Source organism: Leucopleurus acutus (genome assembly GCF_964270905.1).
Source record: "Leucopleurus acutus genome assembly, chromosome: 2".
Lineage (NCBI taxonomy): Eukaryota > Metazoa > Chordata > Mammalia > Artiodactyla > Delphinidae > Leucopleurus > Leucopleurus acutus.
This window is the reverse complement of record NC_139143.1, coordinates 14731020-14743630: the sequence shown is the minus strand read 5'-3', so window position 1 is coordinate 14743630 and position 12611 is coordinate 14731020. Positions and strand designations below refer to the sequence as shown.

At 37.1% G+C, this 12611-nt stretch overlaps 1 protein-coding gene across 1 annotated transcript in view; it reads left to right on the top strand.

Annotated features, from left to right (window-relative positions):
* USH2A (usherin) overlaps positions 1-12611 on the top strand; it is a gene marked incomplete at both ends in the record, with an annotated part of 783425 nt that overhangs the window by 615862 nt on the left and 154952 nt on the right. Inside the window, 2 exons of the mRNA XM_082834448.1 lie at positions 5567-5750; positions 7111-7268. Coding sequence (XP_082690574.1) covers positions 5567-5750; positions 7111-7268 — 342 coding nt within the window. The remainder of the gene's footprint in view (positions 1-5566; positions 5751-7110; positions 7269-12611) is intronic.

Below are 12611 nucleotides of genomic sequence, written 5' to 3'. Positions count from 1 at the left end.
CTAAGTTTCTGAACAGAAATATAACGTTAATGATCATCAGACAGTCCTGAACTACTTGTCCATTACTCTTCTAATGAACGGGTTGTTGTACCTCAGAATATTAGACCTGAACTTCCTACCAGTAAATGGGGAATAAAATGGAAAATTCCACATATGGGGCATATGGCTCCTCACCAGGAATTCACTAATGATGTTTTCTATATAAAGAATGTTTCATGTCAAAAAGCTTAGTGTTCCTATGAAAGGAAGAAACCAGCAGTGGATTTTTTGGAAAGGTAAACTGTCAAATGGATACTTTGATGATAATGGATAATTTCTAAAGGATCTATCAACCAGTTTTGGCTGAAACTCAGCCAGATGAAAGAGCAGGGTCTCTCCAGTTTACTCATCCAATCCATATATTTAAATTCTTAGAAAATATGCATCTCTATTCTCACTTTGTCCAAAAAAAAAAAGATTTCTTGAAAGAGCTCAGATTTCATGACTTAAACATTATAGCTTTCAGCAGTGCTGGGGAGTATGGGATGAGAAATGTTTTACTTGATTTCTGTTTTTAACTTTATGCACCTTTACTTTAACACAAATAACTGTGCAAAGGAACAATAAACTAAATGAGCTTTCCTCTGCAGAACAGACATGGATTTAGAATCCACTTTCCGGCTGTGTAAGTGCCAATTGTGAATAACTTGTATGAGAAATAAATGTAGTCGGAGTGCTTAACTTGGAGGTTGTGAGGGAACAAATCAGCAGTAACATTAAGTTGTGTTGTTTTGCTAAAGTGGAAATAAACATATTATATCATTTTAAATTAATAACCCATATATAACTAATTTTAAAAGGTCTCGTTGAGTGAATCAGCCATAGTTTGAAGGTCTAACATTTGGGTGTCTAAGTGGGTATGGAGAGAATTTAAAGAAGCATTTGTTCCTAGCTACCCTGAGAGCTCCTCATTTCTTTCATTTTCAATCTAAAAAAGAAAAAAAAAAAAAAAGCACATTATGACCCCATTGGTAAGTTGGACCTAATTCTCTCCGATTTTAACCTACTAGAAAAATGGCGTTCCCATAGTCAAATAGTGGGAAGAGCTTGAACTGGATTATCGCTCTCTTTTCAGGATTGCTGCCATACCGGCAAGCTCTCATTCATTTTTAGAGTTCAAGCATGCAAAATTGCAGGCATGCGTTCCTCTAGCATTGATAATACGGAAAAGCAAAAGGAAAAGAAGACCAGTCTTTTTCAGTTTCATTCCAGATTCCTCTTCCTCTGCCCTTCTTTTATCTGTTGATGCTGTCCCTTGGAATTCTCCAGTACTAGCTGGAATTCCTAATGAAGGTGGAGAGCTCCCAAATTCTAGAGCTTTCACAAAGCCTACACTCGCAGATTTAAGGCCTGTCTGTCTACCAGTCTACGAGATGTTTATATTTAAGTGTTTTACAAATATTTCAACCTCAGTATTTCAATGTTTAAAATCGCTCTCCCCACTAACTTTCTTTTCTTCCCTTTTCCCTCTCTCAAATACCACCATCTAATCATCTAAGCCCCCAAACTGACATTCTTAATGCTTCTCTTTTCCTTAAGTTGTAGTAGACAATTCTTCATAGTTTTATTAATTTTAAATCTTAAGGATTTTTAAAATGTTGTTCTTCCTTTCCATCCCTTCTGTCGTTGCCTTAGTTCAGACACCTACAACTTCTCCAGAGCCTCCTAACTAGTCTCCCTGCCTCTGGCCATTTCTCCTCTTTCTCAAATCACCATCCCAATTCTTTTAACAGTTTTGCCAAAATAGGCATAACTCACATTAATTACTACATAAAAATCCCATTTCTTTCCAGGAGGAAAGAAATCCACATCTTCTTAGTAAATCAAATTAGACCCCTCAAGTTTTAACTTCTGCCAGTCTGGCAAGTCTTTTGGTCTTTCCCACATGCAACTTAATATACCAGTCATGCCAATATACTTGAACTTGTACCATGCTTTCCCTATCTCTAGGACTTTGTGTGGGTTTCCCTCAGCCTCCAGATACCCTTCCCTACATCCTCACTCAGCTAACTCCCATTTTTTCAAAATTTGGCTCAGATGTCTCCCATTCTGAAAATCTCCTCTGACCCCATCCCCTTCTCATCCATCCCCATTTCACTCCCAGCCTGTTTTAGGTACCATGGCTGAGTGCTCTAATAGCACACTAAGCTTCCTTTTCTTAAAGCACTTATCAAACTGGACTATAAATTATTTACCCATTTTCATTCATCACGATACTATAGGTTCCTTGGAGGATAAAGACCATATATCTTTATCCCCACATTCACAGTGCCCAACATAGAAAATGACTAAATTGAGTAGAATGTTGAATCCACAAATGAACAAATAATAACTGGCCCAGAATTCAATGCACTTCTGACATCAGCCAATACAAAACTGGTTCCTTTGATTAACTTCCAAGGGAAAGCCAATCCACAAAAAATGTTGGGATTTTTGACTAGGAATTTGTAGGGACATAAGGAATGGGTAATACTGCATGACACTCAAGACAAAGTTAAAACAAAGCCAGTGGACATGTTCCTTATTTAGTAGCTATTATGTCAAGAGACCAACCAAGGTGTCCTTCTGACCTTTCCCTCTTACACCTCTCAGCTAGTTTACCTGCTCCCCACCCCACTTCTAGATGATGTCCCTCATGACCATCCATTTCCTTCCCTCGAACAGCCTCAGTTCTGCCCTTCCATTATGTAGAATAGGTTTTCTGATGTCACTGAGACCCAGGCTCAGCGAGGGAGGTAGATTCTTCACCTGGGACTTACTAAGACCTCTCACCAAAGGCGGGTCTTATCCTATCAAAGATTTCTTGCAGCTGCCAAAGATAAGAGAGTCTCCATAACATGATGTAAGTGAAAACACAGGGCTTATTCGTTTTTTACACATTCCAATTTCATCTTATAAATCAAACCAACGGACACAGGGTTATTGCCAACATGAACAGAGCTTTCACCAGCTTATCTAAATATAAAACTCAACTTTTACTTAAAACACAAAGCAACACCAAAATGTGGCTTCATTTTATCTCATTAACTCCTGCATTTCCACAGACTGCATTGACTGATTCAAAGCAGAAACTAAGCAGTAGCCTTTCTCGCAACTTGGTGATTTTTAATACATCCTTCAAGGTAAGGAAGACAGGACTGCAGGAAGCGGATTATGAACTACAGCCTTATACTTTATCTTTTAAATCAACAAACTAATATCACGTTTAAATCAGAGCTCTCATTAGCTGGGTGAGTCATCCAGCAGCTGTTGGCAGAGAGACCCAAACATAAAGGTATATTATGATTTGTGGATTTGTTCAAGTACCTAACATAGGGGTGAGCTTTCAGAACAAAATGAACTACTCTCTTCTCAGGATTAAGCTGTTCTTTAGAAAATCAGTAACTTTGAGCCATTTTTAAATCGATCTTGATTCTTTCAGAATGCTGCTAAGTAAATAGCATTTGAATGTCCTTTTCTTATAGAAGTGTTGAAATCTTACCCTTTCCTGAGGAACTTACACAGGAGATACAATCAAGCAAAAACTATTGATTATTGAGAACCTAATATTGAAATGAGTTTTTAAAAGCTGAAGAAGAGAGTTACAGAGTCTATTCAGAGCATGACCAGATGACAACATGAAAATCTTTCTCATCACTAGGTTCTCCATCAATACACTTTTACATTGATAAGACTACTTAAATATTTGACCTTGAATTACAGTTGTTTGTGTACACATTTTATCTTTTATACAGAGGGTATAAACTCATAAAAATGAGCCATATCTTAGTCGCATTTGTATTCCATAGAACACTTAACATAGTAATTTGTGGGACATAAATTTACAACAAAATTATTCAATATTTATGAGGCATTGTGCTATCCATAAAGATACACAGAGTAGACCCCTGCCCTCATGCAGCTAACTTTGTATTAAAAGCAGGAGAAAGAAATAGACCACACAGTCATAAAAACAAAAAATAATGATGATATCAAAGGAAGAAGATGATTATGATGTTATGAGCATTGAGAGGAAAATAGAAAAGGGCATATGATAGAGAAGAACAAGGTTGGGATCACTTTAGATAGGGTTAAAGTTATAGTTAGGGAATAGTGGTCAATAAGACCTCCCTGATAAGGTGATATTTACACGGGTCACTGAAATCTGAGAATAAAATGCACAGTTGTCATGGTGTCATGAGCAAAAGTGTTCTAGTCAGAGGGAATGGAAGTGCAAAAGCTCAGAGGTGAGAAAGAACTTGAAACATTCTGAGGCTGGAAAGGAGTCTGGTGTGGCTGGAGCTTCGTGAATGATGGAGAGAATGGTGCCAGGTAGTCCAGAGCCAGAAAAATGTAGGGCCATACAGGTTATCATAAGGAATTGGAATTATACTATATGAATAATTTCAAAAGGGCTGTATATTTTATGAATATTATACTAGGTTACATATATACTATATATGCTTTTATAAGTGATAGAGAGAACGACAAGATTTAAAACACAGACACTAGTTTAGAGGCTATCACAGGAGTCCATGAGAGGGAGAAATGTAGTTTGGATCAGGAGAGGTAAAAATAGAAAGGACTATGCACATTCAGGGTAGAATCTGCAGGACTCGATGATAGATTATATTTAGGGGTGAGAAAAGTAAGAGCCTCAGGGATAATTTTTTTGTGTTTTGCCCAAGAAAATGAAGAGTTGGATAAGATTTGGAGACAAATAGATTGTAGACCAGAAAACCAAGAGTTCTGTTTTAGACGTTTTAGGTTTTTGATATGTTATTAGTCATCTAAATGGAGGTAGACAAGTAGAGAGTGGAACTCATGTGTCTGAAGCTCAGGAGAGAGTTTCAGTGTAGCGATATACATCAGGCAGTGTTCAACATAGAGATAATGTTTAAAACTGAGACTAAATGGAGATCAACTACAAAGACAGTGTTGCCAAACAAGAGGAGAGGAAAGGAGAAGAAGGGAGGGAGGGGTAGAGGAGAGAGCCTAGTTCTCTGAGGCACTACATCATTTTGAGGTCCAGGAAGGGAAGAGAAGCCAGTAAATGAGGCTGGAAGTAGCCAGAGAGAAAGGAAAAAAACAAGCACAGCATGTCGTGTCAGAGAGACACAGGCAAAGTATGTTTGTTCATCGAATTTGATAATTCAGGCAAATACTAGATTATGATTCCAAGTAAACAGGCATCAAATTTGAAAATTCCTGGATATTTTCTTAGGTCTTGATTACACTCAGAGTAACAGCCAAGATAGAGACAGTCTCCATCACTAGTTGTCTGGCATTCATTTTCTAAAGGCAGTTCAAAACTAATAATAATTAAAGCATTAGAAAAGTATTTATATATTTATACCCGATTATATACTTTACCTCCAAAACAAATAAAATGTATTTTTGTTGCTCCCCATGAGATTTTTTTATCAACAGATAAAAATACGGATGTGGAGTGATGGTATGAGCGATGGCATGTGGAGTGATGGTATGACTTTTGATATGGTGCTTACTGTATCCTAGCAATAAAACTTCCTTGTGTTATTTTTGCCAGGAGTTTGGGTGACACCTCGACACATTATCATCAATTCTACAACAGTGGAATTATATTGGAGTCTGCCAGAAAAGCCCAATGGCCTCATTTCTCAATATCAATTGAGTCGTAATGGAAGCTTGGTTTTCCTGGGGGGCAGTGAGGAGCAGAACTTCACTGATAAAAACCTGGAGCCCAACAGCAGGTAAACTAAAAGAAAACTTTACCAATCGTACAGTGAGAATTACAGATTTCTCAGGGTTGAGAAAGAGGCCATCTCCAACTGAAACAATATTAAATGAATGGGTTAATTAATCTCATATATTAGCCATTCCATAGCTGATGAAATCTCTTAATCCATTTCAGATGATGAAGATCCAAACACTAGCTCATTACAGTAGTCTTCAGAGGACATGATATTCCTTAGAACTGTAAACAGCCTTTTATTTGACATGAGAATTTTTTAGTATATGAAATACACAAAGTATTCAATTTTAAGAATTATCAAATGATCTTCAAAATCATGCATCCCTAAACTAGCAAGAAAAGAGATTTAAAGAGGTGTGTTTTGTATCAACAACCTTTACTTCTGGATAATGTTTTCTCTACTTGCTATACTATATATAGACAGGAGTGGTTTGAGGGGGAAAACTTCCACATATTTGCAATTCAGTCCCATTCATTTCTCAGCAGAGATCAAATATATCTTAGATCAACAGATGTTTTCTTACAGAGAGTAGAGATCAATTTAGTTTTATTGTAGAGAGTAGCAGATCAATTTAGAGACATCTTTCTCTAAACATATTTCCCTGAACTCTAACCCATTTAAAACTGGAGAACATTCATTTGAATCCTCCACAATCCACCAGCACACTCCAAGACTTTCCTGAAATCTTTAAGAAAAGCAATGAATTACTCGACGGTTAAAAATAAAATGGGGGGGGGGGGACTTCCCTGGTGGCTCAGTGGTTAAGAATCCACCTGCCAATGCAGGGGACACGGGTTCGAGCCCTGGTCCGGGAAGATCCCACATGCCACAGAACAACGAAGTCTGTGCGCCACAACTACTGAGCCTGTGCTCTAGAGCCCTTGAGCTGCAACTACTGAGCCCACATGCCACAACTACTGAACCCCGTGTGCCTAGAGCCCATGCTCTGCAGCAAGAGAAGCCACTGCAGTGAGAAGCCCACGCACCACAACGAAGAGTAGCCCTGCTCACCACAACTAGAGAAAAGCCCACATACAGCAACAAAGACCCAACACAGCCAAAACTTAATTAAATAATTAAAATAATAATAATAAATTTACATTTTAAAATGCCCATATTTAAAAAAGATAAGAAAAAATAAAATAAAATGGGAAAGGGTCCGAAATAGTGATGTCCTGGAGAGAATGTTCCCTGTGCTAGAAAAATTATAAGGTCTATGGTAAAGTCTCTGGATGGGGAACAAAGAATTTGCAATTTGTCACAAATTTAGAACGAAGCAATAGATAGAAAAGCCAGCAATCACTGTCCAATTATCGTGTGCATTGCCTTATCACAATTCTTTCTTTTTTAAATATAGGTACATTTATAAGCTGGAAGCCACTACTGAAGGTGGCAGCAGTCCCAGTAATGAGTACATCATACAGACACCTATATTAACACCAGAAGAAATCCCGCCTCCATATAACATCACAGTAATTGGACCTGATTCCATATATGTAGCTTGGACCCCACCAGGTAAGAAATAAAACCTGTGTGTGTGTGTGTGTGTGTGTGTGTGTGTGTGTATACATGCATGCGCACGCACGCGCATGTGTACATAAAACATTTCAGAGGAAATTAATTGGAGATAGGACTGGAAATGTGAATTTAGTAAATCAGAAGGACATATTCTGTCTCCTGGATAAATATAAACAGAATAAACCGAACTACACTCACGGGTGAATACATGTGTAAGCATTTATGTACATACATATAGATATAGGTGTAGGTGTGTAGATAAAGATATATAGATACCTAGGTATATACTTTTCTATCAAAGCAACACTTTCTTTCAAGTACCAGAGCCTAAAAATCTCTTTTCTTATTCATACGTATGCAAGGTAAGTCACATAGGTCTGAACTACCTTGAGCATCCATTTCTACAGGATTCCCTAGATTGAATCATTGGCATTATATTATAGTAGTGAATGGAGAATTCAGAAAGGAGATAGACCACTCCACCCATGTATCTTGAGTTGTGACCAGTTATATAGTAGCTGAATTTTACCCCTCTAAGCTGTGTAGCCTCCATCAAACCACTGAGTCCCTAGTAGGTTGCTTTTGTGGTTTAGTGCAATATTATATTTGGAATATAATCACCATCCTCAGGTCAAACTCTGACTGCATTAACACTGTGGATTAAGGATTAGAGTGAAATCTGCTTGCTCTGTCTTTTAACATTAGGGATATTTGGAAGTTTTGTTTCAGTAAAATTTAAAACTGATTAAGGTGTTAAATGAACTTCAAAGATATGTGAGTTTATTTTTAATATCTAGTCTTAACATGAAATTGAAACATGAAATTAACACAAACCCCTGTTGTCCCCATCAGATTAAGTTTAGCCACATTTCAACATGGTACTGAAAATAATTGGTTAACAGTGATTTGGGCTATCAGCAGATCCATTCCATAAAATAATTAACAGACATATTTTGCATTGAACTGAACACATAACTCAGTCAAAACATGTAATTTAGGCATAAAGATAACATAAAGGCATAATATTGGATTGGCCAAAAAGTTTGTTCGGGTTTTTCTGTAAGATGGTATGGAAAAACCTGAATGAACTTTTTGGCCAACCCAGTATATAAAACTTAAATTCTCATGAACCAACATCCTTCTGATGTCATAATCTCAGATCAAAGAAAAAGGGTCTTTTGGGGGACAAATTTGCAGGAGAAAATCTCTGAAGAGCTTTCTAAGCAAAGAAAAACTTAACTTGCTCTAAGATATAAAGTATAAATGATTTCATCCACCTTTGTATTAAAATGAACATGCAACATATTAAATTAAACAAAACAAGAAAGAATAATCAATAGCGCCGGGATGTGTCATAAAGTACTATAATTCAGATCTCAGTATTAGCAGCATAGCTGTTCTTGAACTCTGCTCTTAATTTTAACAGAGGAATAAATACAAATCTCCTGCTGTGAAAAATATACAAACTTACATATCCTTTTATGGAATTGATTTCTAACTTCATTGGAGAGCATGGCCAACTTGCAGCCTTTTAGCGTATTTCTCCTTGGCATTCTTATAGTACCGTGGTATTTTTGCTCCACAAAGTAAAATGAGGCATCACAGAGCCAGCCTGAGACCAGATTCAGCCTATTGACTGGAGACTTCTCAGATTCAGTCCAGGGTCTTTTACTATACAAGTTCTCAAAGAGCAATAAAGAAAATCCAGGGTGATACGCAAAGCTGATGATTTTCTAGCCAAGTGACCAGGAAGTTCCATGGTTTATCACAGAGGTCCCCAGCCTTTTTGGCACCAGGGACCAGTTTCATGGAAGACAATTTTTCCACGGATGGGGTGGGGGATGTTTCAGGCAATAATGCGAACGATGGGGAGCAATGGGGAGCGGCAGATGAAGCTTCACTGGCTTGCCTGCCGCTCACCTCCTGCTGTGCAGCCTGGTTCCTAACAGGCCACAGACTGGTACCATCTGCAGCCTGGGGTTTGGGGACCCCTAGTTTATCAAATTACATGTCATTTTCATATTATTACACACCTAAATTGTCATTGCTAATCCGAAGATTTCACACTTAGTAAGGATTTGAAAACATCTTTCTTTTTAAAAAAATTTTTTATTGGAGTATAGTTGATACAGTGTTATCAACTATAACAATGTTGTGTTAGTTTTAGGTGTACAGCAAAGTGAATCAGTTATACATATACATATACCCACTCTTTTTTAGATTCTTTTCCCATGTAGGTCATACAGAGTATTGAGTAGAGTTCCCTGTGCTATGCAGTAGGTTGTTATTAGTTATCTGTTTTATATATAGTAGTGTGTATGTCAATCCCAATCTCCCAATTTATCCCTCTCCCGCCCTTTCCCCATAAGTTTGTTTTCTATATATGTTTGTTTTCTACATCTGTGACTCTGTTTCTGTTTTGTAAATAAGTTCATTTTTTTTATATTCCACATATAAGCGATATCATATTTCTGTGCCAGCTATTAGCTGACTTTAAATAAGTCAGTTTCTTTGAGTCTCAGTTATCTCCATCTGTAAAATCAATCAGAGAAGAAATCAGAGAAGAAAAAGAAATAAAAGGAATCCAAATTGGAAAAGAAGAAATAAAGCTGTCACTGTTTGCAGATGACATGATATTATACACAGAGAATCCTAAAGATGCTACCAGAAAACTACTAGAGCTAATTAATGAATTTGGTAAAGTAGCAGGATACAAAATTAACACACAGAAATCTCTTGCATTCCTATACACTATTGATGAAAAATCTGAAAGAGAAATTAAGGAAACACTCCCATTTACCACTGCAACAGAAAGAATAAAATACCTAGGAATAAACCCACCTAAGGAGACAAAAGACCTGTATGCAGAAAACTATATGACACTGGTGAAAGAAATTAAAGATGATACAAACAGATGGAGAGATATATCATGTTCTTGGATTGGAAGAATCAACATTGTGAAAATGACTATACTACCCAAAGCAATCTACAGATTCAATGCAATCCCTATCAAACTACCAATGGCATTTTTCACAGAACAAGAGCAAAAAATTTCACAATTTATATGGAAACAAAAAAGACTATGAATAGCCAAAGCAATTCTGAGAAAGAAAAATGGAGCTGGAAGAATCAGGCTCCCTGACTTCAGACTATACTACAAAGCTACAGTAATCAAGACAGTATGGTACTGGCACAAAAACCAGATATATAGATCAATGGTACAGGACAGAATGCCCAGAGATAAACCCATGCACATATGGGCACCTAATTTATGACAAAGGAGGCAAGAATATACAGTGGAGAAAAGACAGCCTCCTCAATAAGTGGTGCTTGGAAAACTTGACAGCTACATGTAAAAGAATGAAATTAGAACACTCCCTAACACCATACACAAAGATAATCTCAAAATGGACTAAAGACCTAAGTGTAGGGCGAGACACTATCAAACGCTTAGAGGAAAACATAGGCAGAACACTGTATGACATAAATCACAGCAAGATCCTTTTTGACCCACCTCCTAGAGAAATGGAAATAAAAATAAACACATGGGACCTATTTAAACTTAAAAACTTTTGCACAGCAAAGGAAACCATAAACAAGACAAAAAGACAACCCTCAAAATGGGAGAAAATATTTGCAAATGAAGCAACTGACAAAGGATTAGTCTCCAAAATTTACAAGCAGTTCATGCAGCTCAATATCAGAAAAAAAAAAAAAAAAACCCATCCATAAATGGGCAGAAGACCTAAATACACTTTTCTCCAAAGAAGATATACAGATTGCCAACAAACACATGAAAGGATGCTCCACATCACTAATCATTAGAGAAATTCAAATCAAAACTACAGTGAGGTATCACCTCACACCAGTCGGAATGGCCATCATCAAAAAATCTATAAACAGTAAATGCTGGAGAGGGTGTGGAGAAAAGGGAACCCTCTTGCACTGTTGGTGGGAATGTAAATTGATACAGCCACTATGGAGAACAGTATGGAGGTTCCTTAAAAAACCAACAATAGAACTGCCATATGACCCAGCAATCCCATGGCATATACCCTGAGAAAACCATATTTCAAAGGTGTCATGTACCACAATGTTCATTGCAGCTCTATTTACAATAGCCAGGACATGGAAGCAACCTAAGTGTCCATCAACAGAAGAATGGATAAAGGAGTTGTGGCACATATATACAATGGAATATTAGCCATAAAAAGAAATGAAACTGAGTTATTTGTAGTGAGGTGGATGGACCTAGAGAGTGTCATACAGAGTGAAGTAAGTCAGAAAGAGAAAAACAAATACCGTATGCTAACACATATATATGGAATCTAAAAAAAAAAAAAATGGTTCTGAAGAACCTAGGGGTAGGACAGGAATAAAGATGTAGATGTAGAGAATGGACTTGAGGATGCGGAGACGGGGAAGGGTAAACTGGGATGAAGTGAGAGAGTGGCGTGGACATATATACACTACCAAATGTAAAATAGATCGCTAGTGGGAAGCAGCCACATAGCACAGGGAGATCAGCTTGCTTCTCTGTGTCCACATATAGGGGTGGGATAGGGAGGGTGGGAGGGAGATGCAAGAGGGAGGAGATATGGGGATACATGCATATGTATAGCTGATTCACTTTGTTATAAAGCAGAAAGTAACACACATTGTAAAGCGATTATACTCCAATAAAGATGTTAAATAAATAAATATGTATTTGCCCCAAAATCCGCTAGGTACCAAGGCCTCCACTTTCAAAATGATAAAACTGCATATTGCAAGATTGGGTTTGTAAATTTTTAAGATTTCTTTCAAATTTCCCAGAATTTTGTCATTTTTTTCTTTGAGTTCAATATCATATTTTCATGTTTAAAGTATAATGTTTCTATTTAGAAAAGGATCATTGTGAAATAAGGCATAAGTTTTGCTTTTTTAATGTCACCTTAACTCTTGTCTACCTCAATTTTGTAGAAATTGTTCATTCCAGTCCAGCCTAAGGGATATTGTAGAAATGCTTTACACACTAGCTCTGACCATGTAACCAGCGGTTAATAAATCCATAATATCCAGGCCTGTCAATCTTTTAGTTTCAGATGCACAAACTCCATGACAGAAACCCTGTAATATATGGAAAGATTAAAGTCTTAAATTAAACTTTTTTCCTGGTGCCTGGAAGGATTTTGAACTTAGTAAACAGGGAGATGATTTTGACTTGTGTATAATCTACAGTTGATTTTACTGGAAAGTACCTCATGCTGTGTTTTGATTTGGATAATAAAAACATTTTCTGTTCCTGAATAGTCACAAATATATATTTTAAACAGGAAGAAAACAAACTTGTTATAACTT